This window comes from Nyctereutes procyonoides, unplaced genomic scaffold (assembly GCF_905146905.1).
Source record: "Nyctereutes procyonoides isolate TBG_1078 unplaced genomic scaffold, NYPRO_anot_genome, whole genome shotgun sequence".
NCBI classification, from domain to species: Eukaryota; Metazoa; Chordata; class Mammalia; order Carnivora; family Canidae; genus Nyctereutes; species Nyctereutes procyonoides.
Window position 1 is genome coordinate 40,433,620 of NW_026575133.1, and position 26,147 is coordinate 40,459,766.

General features: G+C 50.1%; 1 protein-coding gene across 1 annotated transcript in view; it reads right to left on the reverse strand.

The window, feature by feature from the left end:
* INPP5D (inositol polyphosphate-5-phosphatase D) overlaps nt 1-26,147 on the reverse strand; it is a 120,222-nt gene that overhangs the window by 22,189 nt on the left and 71,886 nt on the right. Inside the window, exons 9-18 of the mRNA XM_055300669.1 lie at nt 25,653-25,776; nt 17,946-18,052; nt 15,668-15,770; nt 13,465-13,661; nt 12,888-13,005; nt 9,389-9,485; nt 8,516-8,654; nt 7,140-7,248; nt 6,881-6,969; nt 2,894-2,975 (exon numbers count right to left, since the gene is read on the reverse strand). Of these exons, the coding sequence (XP_055156644.1) occupies nt 2,894-2,975; nt 6,881-6,969; nt 7,140-7,248; nt 8,516-8,654; nt 9,389-9,485; nt 12,888-13,005; nt 13,465-13,661; nt 15,668-15,770; nt 17,946-18,052; nt 25,653-25,776 (1,165 nt within the window). The remainder of the gene's footprint in view (nt 1-2,893; nt 2,976-6,880; nt 6,970-7,139; nt 7,249-8,515; nt 8,655-9,388; nt 9,486-12,887; nt 13,006-13,464; nt 13,662-15,667; nt 15,771-17,945; nt 18,053-25,652; nt 25,777-26,147) is intronic.

The following is a 26,147-nucleotide window of genomic DNA, read 5'->3' on the forward strand; positions in this document are numbered from 1 at the left end:
TGCCCCTCAAAATGTTCTTAACCCTATTTTGTGTATGTATCGAATGCACGTCATTAGCACTACGGTGCCTGTGCCCTAGAAACTGGGAAGGTGACAGAGACCTCAGTGGCCTCTCTGTAATCACACTCTGTACTGTCCTCCTCCCACAACTGAGTCTGGGCTTAGCTATGTGACTTCTTTTGACCAGCAGGACATGAGCTAAAGTGAGGCAAGCAGAGACTCAAAAAGCTCTTCCACATCTGGGACTTGCAGATATGGAGTCCCTGGGACCCGGAAGAAGCCTGGACTGGTCTGCGGGATGATTAACAACAAGGCTGAGTTACCAGCATTGCCCCTGCTGACAGCCAGCCCCAATCTGGGGATGGGTGGGTGGGGGGTGTTCCTGGCCTGAGCGTGCCCAGCCAACACCAAACAGAGCATAGATGAACAGACCCAAGTTCAGCCCAGCAAATCAAGCTCGCAAATTTTCAAGGTGCTTTGTTACACAGCATTAGGTAACTGATACATCCTATTTGTGCCAATCAACCACCATTAGACTCAAGCTTCCAGCTGACTCCATTTCCTGAGCTCGAGACATTCATTTTTTTCTTTCCCAATTTCTTGCTCACCTTCAACTCATTAAACCCTTCCACACTGCACCCTCCAGCATTCAGTGAAATATCATTAGTAAAATTCCCTACATTTTCAACTTTCCTTTCACGTTCTATACCTGGTCCTTCCTGGAAGATACTGCAGCCTCTTAAGGGAGGGCTGATTCTCTGCTCCCTCCCTCATATGTGGGCCCAGAGTGGGAAGGTGTGTCCTCCCTGCCCCAGGGCCATGCCACTTCCAGGGCAATCTCCCTTTGTTTCCCTAAAAACCTCCACTATGGAGCTGTTCTGAATGCCAAGTTCAGGTTCAAAGAGCAGAAATGTGGGACACCTGGGTGGCTCAGTGGTTGAGCGTCTGCCTTTGGCTCAGGTCATGATCCTGGGGTCTTGGGATCGAGTCCCACAACAGGCTCCTCACAGGGAGCCTGCTTCTTCCTCTGCCTGTGTCTCTTATGAATAAATAAATAAAATCTTAAAAAAAAAAAAAAAAAAAGCAGAAATGCTACCAGCCAGCACATTCCCCTGAATCTCTGTTGCAGAAGCAGACGGTGGCATCTTCCTAGAGATGAGAATTGGCAGGACTCATGGAGTTGCAGATGTGGGAAGAGAGGCAGCGCTGAGAAATGGGATGATTAACAGGAAAGATGGGCCTTCTGAGGTCTGGAAGGCGGGAAGATTCCTGGGCTGTGGCTACGGGGGTGGGATGCCTTTCCACACATCTAAAGGTGCAAAGTTTGTCTTGTGAAATTACTTCTGGGAGACAGAGCTCAGGTGCTAGGGGAGTGCAGGGTACACGCCTTCCCAGAGCACTTGTTCTGGTCCCTTCTGGGAAGCAGGAGGCATGCATAGGGGTACCTGGGTGGCTCAGTCAGTTGAGCATCTATCTGCCTTTGGCTCAGAGTCATGATCCCAGGGTCCTGGGATGGAGCCCCACATCAGGCTCCCTGCTCAGCAGGGAGTCTGCTTCTCCCTCTGCCCCTCCTCCCCACTCATGTTCTCTCTCTGTCTGAAATAAAATAAATAAAATCATTAAAGAAAAAAAAAAGAAAGGAATGTATATCAGTTCACCCTGATGGAACCTGAGTTAAATATGGAGATTTGTCAGTCCCCAGAGAGAGGATGGGAGTCACAAAGGTGGTCACTGGGCAGGAGCAAGTTCCCCCTTTGAGTGGGTGGGGCAGGGCTGAGGTCAAGGACAGTCCAGCAGGGGTTCTGGGCCTGTGACTTGGGTCACATGAGGGATACGATGGGAACAAGGATGGGCCTCCTTCAGGTGTCGTTGTCTGGGTGTTTGCAATGTTTTCAAAATAATATCACAATTCGCGGTCAGTAAAGTGTGTTCAAGGTAATTTTGCTCTGAAATTTTAAGTACACAGAACAGAATAATTCCAAAAATATGGGAAAATAAGAAGTAGCTTTTAAGAATATGCATTCAAGGGCAGCCCAGGTGGCTCAGCAGTTTAGCGCCGCCTTCAGCCCAGGGCCTGATCCTAGAGACCCGGGATCGAGTCCCATGTCAGGCTCCCTGCATGGAGCCTGCTTCTCCCTCTGACTGTGCCTCTGCCTCTCTCTCTCTCTCTCTCTGTTGCTCATGAATAAATAAATAAAATCTTAAAAAAAAAAAAAAAGCACTCAAGCAATTAAGAATTCCTTCAAGAGATTTTAAAACTTCTAGGGTCAATCATTATTTAGTTGTTTGACAAAGTTTTCCATAATTATTCATTTTAATAATGCATATTACGGCTTTTTCAGCAACTTAATTCAATTTATTATTTTTATTTTTTAAAAAAGACTTTATTACGTGTGTGTGTATAATCATCATATGTGTAATGTTTACCCATATGAATTTCCAATATTGGGCTACATTTGACCTGTGAAAATACTACTTTCATGTGATTCAAACCTAATATGCTGTTTTTGAAGGAAATAAGTCTTGAGGATGCCTGGGTGGCTTATTTGGTTGAGCATCTACATTTAGCCCATGTCGGGCTCCTTGCTCAGTGTCTGCCTGCCTGCTTCTCCCTCTGCCTGCAGCTCCCCCTGCTTGTGCTCTCTCTGTCAAATAAATAAAATCTTACAAAAAAAAAAAAAAGGTCTGGATTTCTTTTTTAAAAGGGCTCTATAGTTCCATTTTTTCCCAATGCAGAAGACACTTATCATGCTGCAGCCTCAGACAGGAGAGGATGATGCATCAATGCCTCCAGGTCACCTGACCAGGGCTGCTGGGACTTCTCCCATTTTACAGATAGACAGACTGAAGCTCATCAGTCCCGGGTGCATGAACCTCACAAGTTGCCACTCACCGTAGGACTGACACACCACATGCACGAGCGGGTAGGATTTCCAGAGGACTCGGTCACACCAGGAAGGCAGGTTGTACTTCATCTGTGAATCAAAGTCATGAGCTTTGTAAAATGCCTGCTAATGTCATATATACATATTATATATATAACAATAATATATATTATATATTAATATAATATATATAATATATATTAATATATTGTTATATATAACAATTTATATATATACATATATATACATATATATATATCAGTAAAAGAAAAGATTAACTCGTGAACTCTAATCCTTGAATTCATGTGCTGTGCGGTCTTTTTAGATTTGCTTCACAGGTGGCCTCCAACCCTTTTCATTTGCCTTAAATCCCGAGTCCACTGCCATGTGCACCCCCTTTTCTTCTGCTTTGGAAGATCAACTCACTTGGCTATGGGCCCATACCTATCCTCCTCACTATTTCTGAATTTCTTGTTCTTCCATTCTCATACTTTTTTTCTGACTCAAATGAACCCCACAACTTGTACTTTCAACCCAGTCCCTGCTTCTCTTCTCTAGCTACTTGCTTAATAACAACACTCCAGCCACTCACTCCCATTTACACAGCCATCTACCTATCTTCTGATCCAGCCAGGCAGCCATCTACTTATTCAGGCGCCTACCTGCCCACCATTCATCATCTATACACCCATCCACCACCTATCCACCCATCCATCCACATATCCATCCATCTGTCTGCATATCCATCCACCCATCCATCACCTATCCATCCATCCATCCACATATCCATCCACCTGTCTGCATATCCATCTGCCCATCCAATCACTCCAACAATATATGTTAAAAACAAGCCCTCTCCAGGCTATACTGGTGAGCAAGATGCCCACAGGGTGTGATAGAGAAGGCAAACTGGCAACATCTTCTATCCCTTTGAGTTCTAGCTCTTTCTCTCCTCCCTATAAATGTAAAGGTACTCACCCTAAAATAGTCTACCCCTATCATCTCCTTCAATTACTTTTCTCTTTTTACCCATTTTCTTTCAAGAATGTTCTATTTTCATTGCCTCTACTTTTGGACCACCCATTTCATTTTTTAAACTTGAGATGCAACTTACATACAGTGGAGTGAACTCATCCTAAGTAAACAGCTTGAGGAATTTTTAGATTTGTACACACTCATTTAACCCAGATCAAGATATAGAAAATCTCCCTCATCTCCAAAGGTTCCCTCCTGTTCCTGTGTCCATACTACCGCCTTGTAGAGGTGAACATGATCATGACCAAAGCCTCTACTAATTCATTTTGCCCAACCTTGAGCTTATGAATGGACTCTCTCGGTATATATTGTCTGAGGTCTGGCTTATTTCACCCATGTTGTTGCCTGCAGAAGTGTCCTTTTACTCTATTGCTGCGGTTGTATTCCACTGCATGTATAAACCGCATTAATCTATTCTACTGTTGACAGAAGTAGGGCTCTTCCCAGTTTTTGGACGTTGTGCACAAAGCTGCAATAAACACTCTTGTATCTCCCTTTTGGGTGAACAAATGTGCTCATTTCTCTGGGGCTACCCCACAGTGGAGTTACTGGATCATAGGGTAGGCGAACATTTAGTTGCATAGATGCTGCCAAACTGTTACTCTTACTACTCTAGTTCTCAGCACCGGCTGCCCCCAAGAATTACCATCAGAACTTTACAAAGATACAGAAAGTGGGGCCCACCCCAGGTCTCCTGCATTAGTGCCTCTGGGGATGAGGCCCAGACATCTGTATTTCTGGAAAGTTTCACCAAACTCATCTGCACATGTTGGTAAAGAGCCATTCTCATCCTCCTGCTGGCTGGATTTCACCCCCAAGACTACGTGAACTGCTCTTTCAAAGTCCACCAAACCTTCTGGACCCCAAATCCAGCTCCTTGTGCAGGATTCACATGCCAGGTGCATGTTCTCCTAGACTCACATTCCACACCGGAGACTACTCATCCTCACAGTCTCTCACCCCCGGCTTCTGTGATGCACAGCACCTGGTTGGTCCGCCCACCACCTACGTGAGCACTCATTTCCCGTCTCCTCTGTTGTATCTGCTCATCCTCCTCTGGCCTCTAAATGTGGATGGCCCCCAAATCTGCCCGCAGCTTGTCTTTGCCTCTTCCCCTCACTGACAACTTCACCTACCTCATGGGTGTGCCTGTGTTCTCTGTCTGCATGCACAACTCCCAAACACATGACCCAGCCCTGGTGTCTCTCTCTCTCTCTCTAGCATCACCTAGTATCTTCAATTGCCTTTTGGATGTTTCCACTATCTTCCATCAATATTATACAGCAAGTCTGAAGACAAGCTCTATTCTCTCCCCCAAGCCACCTCTGCCTTCTGATTTTTGTTGTTATCAACGGCCATCATGTCTACCAACATGTCCTGCTCTTCTTGGCTTCTGCTTTCATCGTTTATTCCCACGTCTGACTCGGGCCCCAGTTTCTCAGCTGGACCCACCACACGGCCTCTGCGGTCCTCTGCATCCTCCTCATCCTCTACACAGACCTAGACCGGCCTTCTCTGTGTATCTCTGCCATGCTGCCAGCCCCCAGCAGAACTTCTAGGGGCTTCCCGATGCCGTCCAACAGGTTAAAACCTTAACCTAGCATCTAGGACCGCTCTCCCCTCAGCTCTCAGCCCCTGCCAATTTCTCCTGATACTTGAGTCAACCTGGACATGCCCTCACTGTCCCCACATGTCCCCAACGGCCTGCCCCGACGGTGCCAGAGGACCAGCGCTACACAGCCACCAGTGGACACCTCCCAGGCAGGTTTCTTGTCTCAGCCTCATTCCTTCACAGCAGACCTGGATCTTCTCTCCTTCTCTGCCTGTTTTTTTCCTATTAGCTCCTGCTTTCTTCTAGCATCTACCCAGGTGTGGCCTGGCCTTTCCTTTTGCACTTCTCTGCTTGCCCTAAGCCCTCAGGAAACATTCTGAACGGTTCTCCACTCCCGAGGCCTCCAGAAGCGCCATGCCACACCTCTAAGCCTCAGGGCCTGCCTTCTCCAGGCTGGGGCCCAGAAGGTGACAATGCCAGAACTTCCTACCTCCTTATCTGTTCCAGCAAGTCTTCCAACTGGAAATGGATCAGCCTCCCTCATCCCTAGTCCCATCCTCTTGCTGACAGCCAAGCTGTCCCTCAGGGCACCACAAATGGGCCCTCTTTGAGAAGCCTCTCCTGATCTTTCCTTGCCTGAAAGGTCATGTCCTTCTCTGACGGCTCTTTGGTATATTTGGCAAATGTGTTTGTCTCATCTTTCCTTCCATAAACTCCTTGGGGGCAAACACTGGGCTCATCTTTGATTTCCTACAACCTAGAAGAATGTTTAGCCCATCACAGGTCATCAGTAAATACCTGTTGAACAAGAATGAATGAAAACTTTATTATACCTTTCCCTACACACTGTTCCTTGGAACACAAGGGACCTCATAAAATAGTAATTGGTATTCCACGACCAAATGAATTTGGCACAGAAATTTCCTTATGGAAAACCATAATGTTCAGAAACCTATAAAGGCTCTGATAAATCCTGCAGCCAAAAAAAAAAAAAGCAGCTTATTTAATGATGACTCACTTGGCAGATTAGGAAATAGATTGCATCGCAGGACATAAAAAAAAAAAAAAAAAGAAGAGCTTGAGAACTAAATTAAAGAAATATTTTAAATCCTTTCAGACTCTTAGACTCTCTGGACAGAGGGTAAATCCTGTGTCATGAATCTAGTTTCTTGTAATTAATGTGACAGTGTGGTTGCCCAGCCTCTCCTTAGAAGAGGTTTTTGCTCAGTGACGCAAATCAACACGTGATCTCTAATTTTGCTTCTTTTTTTCCTGTTGCCTAGTGGATGAAGACACTCTTTCACTTCCTGCTTGCCTTTGTGGGGATGGACACAAGAGGGCTGAGAGGTGCAGGGGGGTGGAGACGGGGGGTGGGGGGGGCAGGGTGATGGCTACGCAGAGAACTCACCCCCGTGGCTTTCTGCTTAGTGTAGGCGTACTTGTCCCGAGTCAGTCTTTCAAAACGGTAGGTGGGTGCGAAGGTGATTTCTTCCTCCTCTGAAAACAAAACAAAACCGTGGTTTCTGCCTTGATTCCCCACATTACACAGGTCCATTTCCTTCTTCCGCAGGTACAGTCCTTGCCCCCCAATTCCTGAGGATACTCCGGGAAAAGAGAAGACAGCGATGGCTGGAGAGGGCCTTGGAGCCAAGGGCCATGGTTCTTACCAAAGTGCAGAAAGACCTTCTGCTCCTTCCTCTCCATGAGCAGCTGGTCGTGGGACAGGAGGTCTGCATACTGCTGCTGCTTGATTTTCTGGACAATGGTTTCTGCCTCCTGGAGCAGGGACATGGCCAGGCCTCCAGTGAGACACCCCCGCTTTGCTGACATGAGGCCGGTTACCACCCGCCTGCCCACACCACCCAGGACCTGGAACCCCCGAGGCCACACCAGAGCCTGGTCGCGGGGCTGCCAGGTTGGAGCTTCTTGGCACTTAACTGTTTTACAAAGAAAACTGTGCAAAAGTAGTGAAATGTCAACCTGATAACACAGGTTTTGGCTGTTTCAGATTTGCAGAGGGACGTTTTAACGTTTTACTCTCTCATTCTGACTTCTAATATTATTTTTTGGGCAGGTTTGTTTTGGGGCCATGGAAGGAGCCGAAATCCCAGCTTCCTGACTCTGGGCATCGGCAGGAGCACCAGCCGCCTGGAATCCAGCGGTCCTCCCTCCTGAGACTGTTACCTCTGCTCCGGCAAATGCCCTTGGCCAACCTCCTGGTGAGGGATCGGCCACAACAGCCCCTCTGATGGTGAAGGGTCAGGATTTGTGGGGTCCCTGCCCAGCCCTCTCCCAGCCGCTGCGGGGAGCCTCTAGGGAGGCAGGTGAGGGGGCACACACGAGCCCTAAGCAATTCCTCAGTCTCCGCAGAGCGGCTGGGGCAGCAAGGGGAGGGGCGGGGTACTTGGGGAAACAGGTGGGAAGGAGAGTGAGAAGGTCTGGGTTCAAGCCCAATGGTCAGTGACCTGCAAGCAACCCCAGGCTACTTCTGGGCCTTTCTGCACCTCAGGGTTCTCAGCCCTTAGTTTCTGCCGTCCTCCTCTCTCCCCTCACACGATAGAACATGAAGGTTCTACACCCCTCGGTTAGGGACGTTCAAGCTGTAACCCAGGTCTCTACACAGACCACATGGCTCTGCTCCAGGCCTCCCCACCCCCTTCCCGGAACACTTGGCTCCCCCTGAGTGAGCAAGGCCATGTCTGTGCCACCCGCTGCTCAGTGGACCATGCTTGGGCGTCCAACGCAAGCAACATCTTCCTTAGCTGGCCAGTGACCTGCGATCTAGGCAGAAAATCATGCCAGTCTCCTCGGACACTAGCCTTTCCTGGGGACCTGGGCGCAGCCAGGACAGTTTTGTGGGAACTGAGCGTGAGCAGAGGTGAACTGTGAAGGCAGGGGTTGCACAAGAGAACCACAGAGGGTCCCAGAGCTGGTCGCTGCCTTGGCCCAGCTGGGTCTGAGCCTCCACAGCCCTGTTCCCCGAGCTAACTTAAGGGAGCCCCTGTGCCACGCAGCCCCCCACCCCGGGTGGGCAGCCCCTTACCCAGGTGGGCAGCTCCACGCGGTAGTTCAGGTCCCCAAGCCAGAAGAGGTGGGTGAAGCGGTGAGTGATGTTAAAAGGGCTCAGTTTCTTGTCCCCGAGGGCCAGAAATCGGAGAATGCTCATGTAGTTCTGGTTTCGCCTATATAAAAGAAAAGGTAGGGCAGCCCGGGTGGCTCAGCGGTTTAGTGCTGCCTTCAGCCCAGGGTGTGATCCTGGGGACCCAGGATCGAGTCCCACATCAGGCTCCCTGCATGGAGCCTGCTTCTCCCTCTGCCTGTGTCTCTGCCTCTCTCTGTGTTGCTCATGAATAAATAAATAAAATCTTAAAAAAAAAAAAAAAGAAAAAGTAGCCATCTTGCATGGGGTCACTGGTTCCCTATGTCACCACCATGGCAGGAAGGCAGAGGGAGCTCAGGGGGGACAGAGACTTGACTCGGGAGCCCCGGCTGCAGCAAACCACCTCCACGCAAGTAGGCACAGCCACAATGCAAAGGGCCTTTCAGGCAGAAATGGGAGCACAGGGCAGGGGCCCCCAGACCTTCCTTTCTGCAGGGAACCAGAATTGTGATTATTCTAGGTAGAGGACTTCATGACTTGGGCCCAAAGGGCTTTGATCTCTAAGGGTGCCCAGCGCAGGTTCTTCCCCTTGGAAGCAGAGTGGTATTTAGGCGTCTATGAGATTGCCGACATAAGGAAACGCGTGTCCTGTCCCCCTGCCCCACAAGATCCACCCACACAACAGGTCACTCTTGCGCCACGGCCATGGGGAAAGCCAAGGGCTGCACAGTAGCTGCGGTGTTCGGTGTTCGGGGACGTGGGGTGGCCTGGGGAGGTCACCCCGTGACAGAGCTCTCGGGAAGCAAGCTCCATTACCTGAGTTTCTTTTCGCTTCCCGACGTTAGGTGGCTGTTAACAAACCCCAAGGAGGTTCCATTGAACATAAATGACACCCCGACGGCTCCCTTGTTCCCTAAAGGGAGAGGAGAAGGAAGACATGAGCACAACGGGCACCCTTGGCAGGTGGCACAATATGATCCATAAAGCGGAGATGGAGGAAAGCAGAACAGCTTCGTCTGGAGTGGGAGACTCGGCAGTGGCAGGACCGGGGCCGAGGGGGGCACCCCTCCACCACCGGATGAAAGCTGGGTTTCCAGCCGAATGGCCTGCAGCCTTGGGATCCTCAGAGGGGTGGAGGGAGGAGGCTGCTGGTTGGCCATCCTGCTAGGATGACCCCCACCCCCACCCTCACCCCTGGGGATTCCTCAGTCACCTCGCGGGCCTGGCAGGCAACACCATCAGAAGCAGCCAGAAGTCTGGGGAAGATTTAGACAAAGGAGCCAGGGGCTGGGCGGACTGCCATCCTCCCCCACCCCAGCTAACCAGGTTCCTGGTGGGACCAAATGCCTCAATGAGACCCCTTTTTTTTCTTCTGAGTTTCAATCTATCCTAGACTCGGGGTTCTCAAAACATGTTCCCCAAACAGCAGCAGCAGCTCCTGGGAGTTGTTGGAAGTGCAAATTCTCAGGCCCCACCCTGGAGCTGCGAATCAGGAATTCTAGAGGCAGGGCCCGGGAATCTGGGTGAAACAAGCCCTCGGAGTCAGGGGTAGGCAAATGCCGGCCCCATGCCAGGTGAAAATGATTTTTATGTTTTTAAATAGTTGGGGGAAAAAAATCAAAATAAGGTTTTGTGGCACATTAAAGTGATATGAAATTCAAATAGGAGTCCATAAATTAGATTTTATTGGAACACAGCTACGCCCACACGGTTGAGTAGTTGCAAGAGAGGCTGCATGACCTGCAGAGCCGAAATATATCCTGGCTGGCCTTTTAGAGACAAGATTTGCCAACTCCTGCTCTCGGGCATTCTGACACATGCAAAAGTCTGAGAACCTGCTCTGGTCAACACATTAGCTTGAGCCGTACGTATCGGGTGCTTGAAGGAGGGCTGTGAGTGTACAGATGCATCAGCATTGTGAGCCTCAGCAAGAAAAACAGAATGTGAAATATTGAATCATTTTTATATCGAATACCTATTGAAATGGTAATATTTTGAGTGAAGGATGTTTGATTAAATCTTATGAAAACGGACTTCTCGGTTTCCTCTTTCTTGAATGTGGCTCCTAGAAAATTCGTAACCACCTATGCAGCTCTCAATCTGTCTGGGCTGGACAGCACTGCATGGAGCCTAAGTGGAAGGACCTCAAGGATCATCCACCTGCCTCCCCAATGGGTGGTCCTGCTCCGCTGCGCCCAGGAGGCCTCTCCTTCCAGCTTTCTCCCCATCCTGCAGTGTGACCTGAGTTAAAACCCCTGCCCTCCACTTTCCTGCCACTGGGCCTGGGACAGGTTAAGGAACATCATGGTTGGGGCAGCCCGGGTGGGTGAGCAGCTTAGCGTGCCTTCAGCCCAGGGTGTGATCCTGGAGACCCAGGATCGAGTCCCATGTCGGGCTCCCTGCATGGAGCCTGCTTCTCTCCCTCTGCCTGTGTCTGTGCCTCGCTCTCTCTCTGTGTCTCTCATGAATGAATAAATAAAATCTTTAAAAAAAAAAAAAGAAAAAAGGAACATCACGGTAGCCTCCAGTCTCATGTCTGTGAATGGGGCCAATAACAGTCCTTGCCTCCATGGGGCGTTTATAGTAAATGGGATAATCCTCATGAAGCATTTAGCTCTCTCAGCTGTGCACATGTATGTTCTCAGAAAGGTGTTTACTCTTTTAGGGATGATGTCCACCAGCATTCACGGAGCCCTGTGCCATGTTAACCACGGCTAGGAGCCATTTGGGAAGAGGAGAGGGCCTGGAAGAGGCCAGCCCCAAGGTGGGGTTGGGGGGCAGGAAGGAGCAGGTGCAGTGGGGCCTCTTGGCCATAAAGCTCAGACTCTGCCCAGACCTCCTGTCTCCCTCTCTGGCCTTGCCCCCAACACCCACTAGAGCTGCAGCCCTCAGGGCCTTGGCTTCACTGTTCCCGCCGCCTGGAACACTCTTCCCACACTGACCCTTCCTCACCCCTGGGACCTGGGTCCCAGTGCTCCTTTTCAGAGACCCTGGGGCCCACCCCCATCTCAAGTAGTACCGGGGCCTCACTGCCCTGTGCACCGTGCGCCGCTTTGCGAGCGTGCTCACTCCTGGAAACCGTCTCCCCACGCGAGCAGGCTGCTATCTGCAGAGTCACGTGCCCAGCACCTAGCACCGTGCCGGGGGGACACAGCTGGCTCTGTCCCGATGAATGAGAGCCGGCGCAGCAGCCGGGGGCGAGGTCTGGGTACCTCACATGCCACAGGGAAGGGGCTGGTGGGAGAGGGGTGGGCAGCCCAGGCAGGCTGCAGCGAGGACAGCCAGAGGTTCCTGGGCAGCAGAAAGGCGGGGGCTTTGACGGGGCAGCTACCGAGACAGGAAGGAAGGGGGCAAGTGGGTGTGGACACGGGCAGTTTGCGGTTTGTCAGCAGAAAAGCTGAGAGAGTTCACATTCGATTGCAGCAACCCTTCTGTTTCCTGTTGTCTCTGGGACTCTGTCCTGTCCCCGACTCCAACCACCAGAAACCACTGGCCTCGCCCCCAACCTCGCCCACGGCCCATGTGCGTGCACCTGCCCACGCACACTCACCCACAGACCCACACGTGCACTTACAGACAGCCTGCACACGGGCTCACACGCTCACTCATGCCCAGACAGGCTCACGCCTAGAGACCTGCAGGGACACTCAGACACAGATGTACTTGGATTTGCACGTGCGGACACACACACATCCACACACAGACTCACACTCACAGATGCACTCCTGCAATCCTCTGCTCTTAATTCATCCTCTGAGGGGCCCTGACTGGTCCCCCCAGCTCACCGCTAATACCAGCGTTTCTACATCCAACCAGAGTCCTTCTATATCTACACCAGGGGGTGACAACACAAAGCCCGTGGGCCAAATCGAGCCCCCACCTGTATGTGGAAGCTAAACTTTCTGGAACACAGCTACTCCCCTCACGTTCACGCCATCTGCTATTTCTTTTGTGTTGTGGTAGCCAGGATGAGGAGCTGCCCGTGGCCCACAGAGCCTGAAAAATTGACTGGCCCTTTCCAGAAAGTCTGTTAACTTTTGTCCTTGATCCCTGATTCTGAAGGTGGGGTCTGTGGGCCAGCAGCATGACACCAGCTGCGAGCTAGCTGGAAACCTGCTGAGTCAGAACCCTCACTCTAGTCAGATCCCAGTAGCACTGGTGTAGACCCGGGTTGGGTCTGGGCTGGGGGAACCAAGCAGTCTGGTCACCCAGGCCTGAGGGGACCCCAAGAAGCGAGACATAGTTTTTTGGCTCAGGGATGTCCCAGTCGGCTTGGACAGGATGGACATGTGAGCGCAGCCCCCTCCCTGCTCACCCAGCGTGTTGGCGATGCCGGTCTTCACGTTATCAGTACAGATGTGACTAATGCGGTTCTCATGCTCCGGCTTGGCCAGCACCACAATTCGGATGTTCCAGAGGGTATGGATGGCAATCTGGTGGGGAGGACAACATGGTGACCCTTGGCCAGGGCATGGTGCTTGACCACAGGGCAAGAGATTCCCACTCAGCCCTGATGCCTGAGGCGGGGGACCCTGTCTATAACCTCTAAACTTCAGGGGAGCGCCTAAGGATGCTCTGCAGATGAAACCAAGAATCTTAAAGATGAGAGCCAGGACTGGCAAGATTTCAGTGAGGGAGAAGGGGCAGGGAAGAGGGAGGGCCCCCATGATCTTCAGCAATGCCCCTGGACCCCACCAATTTCAAAATACATGAGCTCCAGTCTGGGCCTGGAAGATAGTGGTGGTGGTAGGCAATGACCACTGAGCACCCGGGCATCTTTTGAAGTTGAGAGCTCACGGGCTGAGCCCACCCTGGCCTCTGAGAAGCTACTGGCCAGCCTGACAAAGCCCACCGCCCTGGAGGCCCACCCAGAGCCCCGGCCAGCTGCTCACTGTTTTAAAAGTCATGCTGGTGATTTCTTGCAGGGAGTGTTTGAGTATCTCCAGCCACTCCTTCTCTCCCAGGGGGTCCTCCTGGGTGCCGATCACGTAGATGTCATGGGGGATGTAATCAGCAGAGTCATCCCGCGTCTTTCCCTGCCCCTTGGAGAGAAACCAGGACGTGATCTTCTTGGGAGGGGGGGCGTTACCTTCAACAGCAAAACCCAACACCAAGTGAGTCAAAGGTTCATCAGGAGAATGCAAAACACAGGTGGGGGAAGTATGCGGGGCAGGAGGTTCACACAGTCACTGAAAACCATTCAGGCCACCCAATGAAATGCCATAGATGGACAATTAATTATTTCCCCTAGGATGTCAGGTAGGGTCAGAGCACAGTTCAGTTTCTTTGTCAAGAGAACATGAAGTTTTGGAGACCAGAAATACCCAAAGATTCCATATGGTGACTTAAAACTAGTTGCATGAGAGGTCACTCTCCCAGCCTTAGGGGCTGATTTAGTAACTGAGACAGTCCTTGAGCAATTTATGTTCCATTGGCAAGAACATCCAGCAGGATGAGAGGTTTGGGAGCCAATAGGGACTTCCTTGCAAAACAGACAGATCTCAGCTACCAACTGAGAGCCGAAGAGACAGGAAGAGTGTGGAGACCACCTCCTCCATTCTCATTTCAAAAAATGAGTCAAAGTAGCTTAATGAAGACACGATGAAAGATTTATTTTGCCTCGAAACATCCTTTCAAGGTTGAGTAAACTTTCCTCCCAGAGTGATAACCTCCTTGGCTCACAAGTGCCAAGATGCCAAGAACCCAAGTAACTTGACCGTAGCTGTTCTGCTCCTCGCTATTGTTCACAGTGGGAGCATATGCCCTGGGGGCCAGTGGTCTCTGCTTGGGGAGACCCTCCCACCCAGCCAGCCACCTCCTTCCACACTGTCTTCTCCATGAAGACTTCCCCCTCCAGGATGGACTCAATCATTTCCAGACAAATCTGAGACTGCCATGCTCACACAGGGAAAAACAGAAAGGGACAGTGTACCCACGTGCATGAACCTCTGAGAGTGAGAGTTGATGAAATCAGGTGTCCACTAGAGAGGACAGAAGAGGACACAGGACCCCAGGCATGGGCCAGAGCTCAGAGCTGCAGTGGCCCTTGGAATATCTGGGCATGAATGCCTGGGGAGGGCTGGTGGCGTGTGGATCAGGCTCAGGTGCTCTCCTAACCTCTCTCCCAGAAGCTTGGCCCACCCTCCACTCAGCCAACAGGCCAGAAGTAGCAAATTATGTTCTCATTTCCAGATCATTCCCTGCTCCTCCTTGAAGGGGTCCTGCTCACCCGCTTCCTCCCTGCCGGGTGACTATCTGCTTGTCAGGAGGTGGGTGAGCCGGCCTCTGCTCTGGATGATGTGAGCAGGAGGGACACCCAGTTAAATTCAAGTTTCAGATAAATGACAGAGAACTGTTAGAAAAAGTATATCCGTTTAACTAAAATTCAAATTAACTAGACATCCTGTATCTAGTTTTTTTCTAGCTGAATACTTCACTAAATCATTATTTAGTTTAACTTATACATTTATCTAGTATCTACCTGTATATTAGTATGTAAGTATATAGTACATGATATTTGATGTATATTTAGTGCTTATTTCTAGCTGAATAGTTACACTATTTGGTACGACTTATATTCAGTACAATGCATATTAGCATATGATAGATATAAGTATGTAAATATATGTACTATATATTTAGCATAATCATTTCTAGCTAGATATCAATACTAAAAAACTTTGCTGTTTACATGAAATTCAAATGTTATTGGGCATCATCTCTTTTTCTCTCTCAATAAATCGAGCAACCCCCTGGAGAGCTGCCTAAGGCTGGCAGGTGCCCATGAGCCCCTTCACCTACATATTCAGACTGTACCTAAAACATTCCAGTTTAGACATGTAAAGTAACCCAGCCCAGCTGCTACTGGGATAGGAGAATCCCAGAGCTCATTTCTCGTATCCACTGTCTCAGGAAAAGTGTGGAATTCCTTAGGAAGGAGGCTATGCAGATAGGCTGGGGAGGGGACTGGGAGGAAGACAGGTGCCCCCCCACCCATGTGTCGATGTCTGAGGCAGCAAAGCCGAACCCAAGCGGAGGTGGTGGGAGGGAGTGGGGACAGGGGAGAGGTGGGGGGATGGGGGCACGTGGACCTACCCATATTCCAGGTACCGATGAAGATGGTGATCATGTCTGGCTCCGGCTGCTCCGAGTGCTTATTCTTCATCTGCTGGAGAAGCTGGCAAAAGCCTTCTCTCTTCTAGGGATTGAAGGGCAGACAGACTCAGAATGGCCTCTGTCTCCCTGCACATTACACTTTCAAAGGGCTCGGTCAGCTTCAGGAAAACTGAGAGGAGCGCAAATCAGTACGAACTGGCAGGAGAGCAATCTGGAAATACGGGTCCGAAGTCTTAAGGAAGTGGTTTCGCTTTGCCCCTGCCGTGCCTCTTGCAAGGACCGGACTCTTAAGAATCCCCACGAACCGTATAAAGACCCAATCATACCACGGGGACTGTAGCCTGCATTTCGATACAGAAAAAACTAGAAACAACCTTAACATCCAACCCTAGGGAGCAAATTAATCCTTGTATTATGGGTCATCCACAGGCTAGAATATCATTGGGTTTATAAGGCTAGATGCCATAGGGTTTATAAGACTAGATGCCATAGGGTTTATAAGGCTAGATGCTCGTGGGGTACAAAAAGCCAATTGACAAAACAGTATCCGTAACATCATTGCATTTTCATTAAAAACACAACCAAGGGGCGCCTGGGTGCCTCGGTTGGTTAAGCATCTGACTTCAGCTCATGTCATGATCTCGGGGTCCTGGGATCAAGTCCCGTGTTGGGGCTCCCTGCTCAGCGGGGAGTCTGCTTCTCCCTCCCCCTCTGCCCCTCCCGCCCGGCTCGTGCTCTCTCTCAAATAAAATCTTTAAACAAAACAAAACAATGCAAAAAAGCCATCCTGAAAGAGAGTCCAAAGTTTCCTGGTGGCATATGGGTGTTTCCATTTTAGACTTTTTGCATATTTGTAGTTGTTACGTTTTCACCAATGAGAATAGACTGCTTATTTAGTGAAAGAAAATTTAGATCCAAGAAACCAAAGAGAAGAGAATACATGAAGGCTGTCAGAGTCTCCCCAGTAGTCTCCATGGGGGACCCGGGTACCCGGGCATACAGTGGGGCACGAGGCCAAGCAGACCGGCGGAGCGCACAGCCGAGGGCAGGCTGACGGCGCAAGCACGTGCGCACATTTTCGGTTGTACCATATGAAATTACCAAAGTTTCGCACCTACAAGAGATGGCAATTTCATACGATTCAAACTAAAAAAGCATAAATCTCAGTTAATCCCCTCTGAAGAAACTTGCTCTCAGGGGTTAAAATGACTGTCCTTATGGAGACCTGCCTTTGGTCAGGGATGGCTCAGAATTGGGTGCCTCAGTTTACTGCTGCGTCTCAACCCTTCTGAGCTCGCAGCAATGGGCAGAATTGGTGCCCGTGTTCCCAGAATGACGTCCAGCCAGACGTTCCTTCTCTCTACCTCCCCCTCCTGTCTGGCCCCCGCATCTTTCTCCCGGCCCCTTCTCTGTCATCCCTCTGAGTTCTTCCCACCCTCTCAGCTGGTTCCAAGCACCCCCTGGTCTGCTGCTGGCCTCCCACCAGCCACCCCTCCCTGCCACCACCAAGCCATCCAAGGGGTGGGTCAAAGAAGGAAGGTTCTGGCACTCAGTAGGGGCTGTCCTTGTAAGCCTGAGCTGGGAGCCCCTGTCCCTCAGTCTTGGCAGGGTGCTAGCACCTGGTCACCCAAAACTGGCGTGATAGAGCCTTTTGTGCCCTGCCTTATGTGAGCCATGTACTAAAGGATAAACAGTAAGGCCAAGATGGAGGGCTTCAGGCCCTGGTTGGCACATCGGAGGGGAGTGATCAGGTCACAGAGAACACTACCTCTGGCTATAAGGAGACCCACTGCCTTGCCCAAAGACCTCGAGTATTTCCATCAGCCCATACCACCTCCTGGTCCAGGAGCCAGTCCTGGGGGGGCATCTCACTTCTGCAGAGTGGGGCAAAATGTAGACACAAAGCACTGGTTGGTACTCAGCTTCAAATCTGAAGTGCCCCAGAGGTCTTCTGAGTCCAGCCCAGACAAGCTGAAAAGTCTCCCAGTGGGGACCAGGGCTGGATAAGACACAAGTGATAAAGGATGCACCCTCTTGGGGACAGGCAATGTGGCAGAGGGAAGGATGGACCTGCAGCTGTTCAAACCCCCACTGACCTGGAACCCATGTACCCTAACTTCCCTGGGGTTGGTTTTCCCAGGTGAGAAATGCATCGTGAGAACCGAGCGAGCAAATTTCCAGGCACAAGCAAGCTTCAAAACACATATGTTCCTCTCACTCCCCTCCTGACTCATCTAGGTAGTTTGTCCTCACTTACTTTGGAGTCAGCAAAAACATATTCCTTCCGCAGGGTCTTTTCCTTTTCAGTTTCCACCAAAATCACCAACTTGTTCAGAAACTTTTGAGACTTGATGAGCTGTAAGACTTAAAAGAAATGAAAGTTCATTTATTCATTCATTCATCCACCTATCACCCAATATGTGGAATCTATGCTACATTCCGACACCTGGTCATTAACAATCCTAACTTCCCATCCCCAGGTGAGCACCCAATTTGTGCCTTGTCTCCTAGATCCCTTTGTTCCGGCTGTACTTCCAGAGAGGGGTTCATGCTTGGGAAGGGTGGTGTCTGGAGCAAGAGGTGACCTGGCCAGAGACAGCATGAACTGTCACCTTTTCATCTTCCTCCCTCTCCCTACCTCCATTTCTTTCTCTTCCTTCCTTCTTTTGCTTTGCTTTTAATTTTATCTATATCAAAATTTTTGATTTTTTTAAAAAAGGGTTTTATTTATTTGAGAGTGTGCGCACACATGCACAAGTTGGAGCGGGAGAGGTAGAGGGTCAGGGAGGAGCAGATTCCCCTGCTGAGCAGGGAGCCTGACATGGGGCTCTATCCCAGGACCCTGGGATCATGATCTGAACAGAAGGCTGATGCTTAACCAACTGAGGCACCCAGGCACCCCAAGTTTTTACTTCTATCAACAAAGATGCAAACTGTTCTACAAGACTTTTTACAAACAACAGTATCTCCCCAAACCCACCTCTCTCCAATGTCCCTTCTACCTACAGGCAACTACATTCAACTCCTTTAATGGATTCTTTGGGAATTTTACTGTGTCTCCAAAAAGCATGCTTCATTACTTCTTCCTAGTGTTCCAGTTAGGTATTTCCTATTACATTTTGGTTTCCTATTACGTAAGGTGAAGGTTTAGACTTCTTTCACACATGTACAACTTCTTCCCCCCTCTCTCATCACTCCTTTCCCCTTACCAATGTATTTCAGTCCCCCCATCATCTTCCAGTAATATTTTTGTCAAGTGAGTATTCATTGTGTTATTATGACCATGGAAATGCTACTGACAGAGAAGCCTCAATTGTGTCCCTTTTCCTATACAACTTTTTGATTTTTCTTGGAGTTAATAATTGCCATGCTTTTTCATCAGCCCAACTCTTAGTTTATAATGTTCTTTCCTCTGTAATGGAGCACATTCGTCATTTTTACCATCCTCTGGGCCCTCTCTCCTCTGGACTGGTGACCTCTAGGTCTCATGCACAGCCATCACCTTAAGGCCTTCCCTCTCCATCATTTAGGAATCATCAGACTGGAGCCAATTTCTGTTATCACGTCTTCCTCATTCTTTTATGCCCAAATTTTGGTAGTACAACATCTCTAGGAGTTTTCCAAGAAAAAGGGATGGATAACAAATTTTGGGAGGCCTTGCATATCTGAAAATCCTACCCTCATATTTCACTGACAGTTTGGAATAATGCTCTCTCCCTTAGGAAAACTTGCTCCATCATCCCTAGTCTTTGGCAGTGCTGCTGAGAAAGTCAATGTCATTTTGATCTACCTGCCTGCAGAAGAGTTAACCTGGGAAGCCTGACTGCCATCCTTGGAAAGGATGCTTGCTAGGTGGCCGTCAGTTGGCATCTGGGAACTTGGCTGTGGGGAGGGTCCCTAGCATCTCCTGAACTGGTAAGGGGAACTCATTACCCCTAAACTGTTCAAACAGTATGGTTTATGCTGATCACCTGCTTTCCTCCTGGAAGTCTAAAATTTGGGTATGCACCAGGCAGAGGGTGCCCGTGTGACCAGTCCCCAGTAAAACCCCTGGGTGCTGCTCTCTAATGAGCTTCCCAGGTGAACACTTCACATGTGCTGTCACAACTCATTGGAGCAGCAATTAAGCATGCCCCCTGTGACTGCATTGGAAGAGGACTCCTGGAAGCCTGTGCTTCATTTCCCCCATGGAATTCTTCCCATGTGCCTTTTCCTTTTGCGGATTTTGCTTTGTATTCTTTCACTGTAATACATCAAAGCTGTATGACTTTATGCCGAGTCCTGGTGAATCGCTGATAGTCTTGGGGAGCCCTGACTCCGTCTGTAATCTATCTTTTGCTTTGAAGATTTTAGGATCTTTTCTTTGACACCAGTGTTTCAAGATTTTCCAGTGTTTGAGTGCCTCAGGGTGGAACAATTTTCCTGTCCTGCTGGGCATTGTGTGGGCCATTTGCAATTTGGAAAACTGGTATGGTTTTGTTCTGACAGTTTCTCATTGTTTCCATTTTCTCTTACTGCCTTATTTTGGTATTGGAGGTCTTAGACTGGTCTTCTAATTTTAAATAATCTCTATTTTCCCTCACTTTATCCTTTTGTTCAACCTTCTGGGAGCACCTTCCTCAACTTTATCTTATCACCCTTCCATTCTGTTTTGACTTCTAAAAATTTCTGCTGTAATGTTTTAATTTCCCCTTCCCTATCTTCCCCTTCCTTCCTCCTCCTCATTTTGTTCTCTGAATGCTCCCTTTAAAATAGCATCCTGTTCTTGTTTCATGGTCCAATTTCTTTTCACCCTGATAAATTGCTCCCTCCCTCCAAATGTTTTGTCTTTTTGCCTTGCCTCCCAGGCTTCCTTTCGATTTCTGGTGATCTTTGGCTGTGTTCCAACAGTGACTATGGGGGGGGGGGGCTGGGGGAGGGGGCGGTCTGTCAAGCAGGGCTTCTGCATTGAGTGGTCTCACGGGGGAAAACCATGGGCTGATTTTTGCCCCTGGGCTGGTCACATGCTCCAGAGACTCTTCCAAACTCCTGCCTGCAGGGTGTGGGCCGGGCAGGTAGCGATGAAGGGGAACATTCAGAAGCAACCATTAGTCCTGTTTCCAGTGGGTTCCTCAGTCCTTACCAGGCCTGGTGTCCCCCCTAGCCCTTTACCTTCTCCAGAGAACATCCAGTCTTGTGTCTAATAAATGAGGGGAAGCAAAGGGCTGTGAGGAGCAAGAAAGAGCTGGTGGGTCTCTTTTAAAAAAGAGATTTTCATCCAATCCTGATGTTTATAACCTCACCTTCACCACTTCTAGGGGCCCCTGACAGTATCAATTCCTGTACCCTTTGTGGGTTCTGTGGTAGGAGTTAGGTGTCTCAATTTTTCCTACTGCATGCTGAAAATTGAGTCTTTCTGGTTCAAGTTGGTTATCATTATCCATCTGCTTTTCAGCACTTAGAATTTTGTTATCGTCTCAGTTTCTTTGTCCCTGTGACTTTTGCTTTTGGGAAGGGAACTGGCAGGTGCATATGTTTGACCTCCATCTTGACCGAAATCTTACCCAAGGGAAATTGTGGATGTCCTGTGTGCTCAGAAATCCCATCACCCTTGTCAGCAGCCGTAGAGATCCCATGTGTAATTCCCCCTGCTGCCAGGTGGGACACCCTGACACTTTTCCTAATCTGCTACTGAGTCCATGTCTCCTGCCTTCTGAACTTCTGGTTTTTCCTTGACACCCACTTGCAGGACTGTGTGGCTGCTTCTGGGATGTGATATCTTGCTTGATCAGGATTAGTATTTTACCCGGGCTGGTAAGTGGCCCACTTGTCCCCACACCTAGTTAAATAAAACTAGAAGCTCTTAGTGGTTCTTTTCCTTGGTACTCTACATCTCATTCATGAACAGGTATGAGGAGTTCTACCTTCAAAACATCCCCAGTGTCTCTCTTTCCCCATCTCAAGCCATCACCATCTCTTGCCTGGTGACTGTCAAGGCTCCTAATTGGTCTGTCTCCTGCCATCATTTATTCTCAGCATGATAGCCAGAGTTCATTACCGCTCCCTTGCTTAAAATCTCCTAGTGGCTCAATGCCCTTACAACATACACCATCTGGCTCACCAAGCCCAGGACAGGTGCCCAATCTCTGCACCACCGGTGCTCCAGCCATTCCATGCTTGTCACACGACAAGTCTGCTCCCATCTCGGGACCTCTGCCCAAGGGTTTTTCTTTCTGTGGTTTTTGCATGGCCAGCATCTTCCGGACACTCAAGTGCCAGCTCAAATGGCTCTCTTCCATTATTGTCATAGCATGTGATTTGCATTCCCAGCCTAGAGTTTATCACTCCCTGACATTTTCCTGGTTTACATATTTGTATACTTGGTTATTTTCTCCTGGACTCTTACTTGCACGAAATCTCCCTTAGAACTAAGACTTCTGGCTTGTTCTCTCTTTGCATCCCCAGAGCCTGGCTCATCATAACTGCTCAGTGAGTGAATACGTTACGATTTCCTCATACATACAACTGGCTTTTCCAATGCGTAGAAGACCTCAATGCCAAAGCTACTCATGAACACGGGGACCGGAGCAGGGCAAGGGAATGCCAACACCCGCAATCAAAGATTTCCTCCAAGGCACCTGGTTGGCTCAGTGATTGAGCGTCTGCCTTTGGCATGATCCTGGAGTTCTGGGATCAAGTCCCACAGCAGGCACCCCACGGGGAGCCTGTTTTCCTCTCTGCCTCTCTTTCTCTCTCATGAATAAATAAATAAAACCTTAAAAAGAAAGAAAAAAAGATTTCCCCTAAATGATCAGCACTTTACAATAACCATGATTGGAAACCTATTGTACCAGGAGTAGCTAAAGACCTGCCTTGTGTCACCAGTGCTCACAATGACCCTATACGAATCCGTTTTAGGGATGTGGACATGGAAGCTTTGAGTAGGTAAGTTACTGACCTAAGGTCACACCATTATGAAGCTGTGAAACGAGGATGTGAAGCCAGTAGGAATCCAGTTTACCCAGAGCCCCTCATCTCTGAAGCACACTGCTTCCAGTGCCAATTATAAAGAGGTCACCTAGACACGTTGCCACATGAACTATGTTACTGCACTGGCCTCAAATTCATTTGTTCATTCATTCATTCATGGATTCGCTCAGTATGTACTGAGATCACTTAGTCTGCCCAAGTGCTGTTCTCGACTCTGGGGATTTAGCTGTGAACAAAAAAACCTTATTTCCTGGCTTCTGTGCAGGCCACATTTTTTTGGGTGGGGATGGAGGGGAGTTGGGGATTTATGAGCAACACTGCAAGCACCTTAGTCAATCCACAATCCCTGAGTATGCACCTGCTGAATACCAAGTCCTGAGCTGGGCCTGCAGATTTCAGTGTGTAAGACCCAGACCTGGCCCACGTGGGGGAGGGAACTTGTGAACAAGTAATCATGTCCTGATGTGACAGATGCTACGACAGAGGGTGAGCTGGGCTCCATGGCCTGGAGGGAGGACAGGAAGCAGGTGGGTATGGCCCACAGAGTCTGGGCTGGCAGGCTCCGGGCATCCACACTTCTCTTTTTAAGGGCTTGTGAATCCCCACTGTAATGGTGTATCTTGACTCGAGCTGGGTTCTCTCAGGGCTGCTCTTCTACACGTCCCTGATCTGATGGCAACATTTACACCATCCAGAATGCCACAAAGGAGTATATTCACCCCTTTAGGTGACCAACCCATCAGTGCTCTCCATTTCATAGTCCATCTCCAGCTTTTACTTGGGCATTCAGGGCCCTGTCCACATCCGGGGCCCCATGCCCTGCTGCTCCTCCCTTTAGGGCCACAAGTAACACGGGATTTCCCTAACACATGCCATTCTCAGTTCTAGTGCCCCCCCCCCACCTTATGCTTGGCAAACTCCTAGTCATCCTTCAAAGCCCTAGACAGAGCCATTTGTGGTGTGAACCCTCCCTGCACACCCCACAACAAAGCTAATCAACCCTCCTGGGCTAACCTTGCATCTGACACACATTCTAATACTTGCTCACAGGTCGACTTTCCCTTCTACGCTGCTACATCTTCGAAGGAGGGCTACAACCTGGGGTTGATGCATGGAAAACATTCCAAAGAAAAATGTCCATTGAATTAATAAACTGACAAGTGTTCATAGTGCTTCCCAGAACCCTGGGAGGTATTTCTTGCAGTCCAGGAGCCTGGAGTTTTTTAGAGCAGTCAGGCACTCTGACACTCTCTCCCCTCGTCTTAAAAGCTTTGGTTTCCTCTTCAGCTGGGTCCACGCCTTTCAGCTGTAAATCGTTCTGACAGGTGAGAGGAAAGCATCGTTCTAAGTGGGTCAGTTTTGACACAGCCCAATCCTGCTCAAACCCTCATACAGCCTATGTCTCTGGCCCAACTTGGCAGGAGACAGAGCAGCCCTGCCTCAACACCGTGACCTCAACTCTGCATGAATGGGACAGCCTGACACACTTCAGCGTCTAGGGCCTTCATTTCCTGGTCTTTCCTCACTGCTCTATTTTGCCTCCCTCATCTTCTGCCTCACTTTGGAAGGATAATCACAATGGTGAGGGTGTTTTGTTGAGCACCTACTACCGACTGTGGTGGATTTAAGACTCGTGGCAGCCCTACAGGATGTACACCCTTTTGAGAGAAGTACAGAGGATTGGAGAGAGGACTCTAGCCCAGGGTCACAAGTGACCAAGCTGGGATTCAAGGCTGGGCTCTGACCGCCTTTCCCTGTGCTAACTATGCTCTTTCCCTCACTGCACCCCACCTCCTGCATGGGGCTGGTCCCCAGACTCCCTCCCCATCTGCCTTGAGACCATCCCTTGGACCTTGGTGCCACAGCACAGATGGGATTTGGGAGCAGGAGGTTGCGGGATGGGGCAGGCCCACGTGGGGTAGCTCTCTTCCCTGGCCTCCGCCTGGGTACTTGGCCAGGGGCCGGTGCTGCTGCTGGGCACAGATGGGCTGCTCTTGTATATACTAGCTCCTCCACTTTCATGACAAGCCTAGGAATCCATGATGATGATGATGATGATGCCCATTTCAGAGATGAGGAAAGTGAGGCACAGAAAGCTTAAGTAAGCAGGCCCACAGGATACTACCAGCGAGTGGCACAGCCTCCATCTGAACTCGGGCAGGCTAGCCCCATGGTCTGGCTGCACGCTCATCCCCACCCCACCGTGCCCAGCACAGTGTCTGGCACCAAGCCGGCTCTGAATATATATAATCTCCCCTCCCGCCCCTCTGGAGGTCCAACCGTAGGGATTCCACGGGTAGTAGATGTTATTTGTAGGTCTTGGCTGTCAAGCCAAATATCTGCCATCTGAAAAGACAGCTCAGGGGAGTGTTCTTGACGGGGTTAAGGCTGCAGCTCGTGCCTCGGGCCCACGGGAGACATGCCATGAGGCGCTGCCATCTGCCATCCCTGCTGGTGCCTACTCTGAGGCCCAGGGCGGTTAAGCAACGTGTCCAGGGTCACACGGCCACTAAGTGGCAGAGCTAGGATATGAATTTAGACAGTTTAGTTCCTGAACCCACACACTTGAGCACCATGCTAAACTGGCTCAGTCCCCGCTACGCTCAAGACGCTCCCTGACTGGGCCGGCAGGCCTTAGGTGCGCAGGGCTCTGTACGGGGCCGCGAGGTGACCATTTGGTCAGTCTGGCTCCTAGTGGGGAAGGACACATTCACAAAGCACTGCCCCCCCGGGGTCGAGCGTTTACCTCACCTCCCCAGGGTTTGCTGGAAGGAGGCGGACCGTACAGGGAAGGCCTGGTAAAGGAGGGCCCTGTGAGGTGAGCCTTGGAGCCGGCAGGGGGTCCCACAGGCAGGGGGAGGGGGCCACGTGGATCCTGGCACAGGGGCAGACGTGCCTGGCAGGACTCCTTTTCCGGCCGCCTGCTACGGACCGGTCATGTCATGCAAAACCGGGCACCTGCAGAATGAGAGCATCGTGGGGCAGGGGGGCTTACTTTTATTGTGAGTGTAGAACTTGTCCTCAGAACCATCCTTGGACTTCTTAATTATCAGTTTCCCAGACTCAACATCGACTTTGAGCTGCAATTTCTGAGGAATCCCCAGAGACTCTGACTTTACCTGTGAGGAGGGGAGGGAGGAGGGGAGATGTGATCATCCTCTCTCTGCAGAGGCTTTGGCTGCCAGCCCATCCGGCCCTGGTGTCCTATGTGGTGCCATCGGGCTTCTAACTCCGTGCTTCCCTCGCCCGAGCCCCAAGTCCACGCTTCCTCGGGCAGCCCCTGAGAACTGCTAAAACGTGAGAAAGAACCCGGCTGTGTGTCCTGTGCACGTCAGCGGTTCTGCCAACAGGTTTGGTGGAGGCAGCAGGTGAACCACCAGAGAAGGATTCATTCACGGCTTCACGGGGAGACTCCTTAATCTGCTGTGCCACCACTCCCACAAAGGATGCTGAAAACAGACTGAGACTCGGCCTGGTCACAACCAACAAC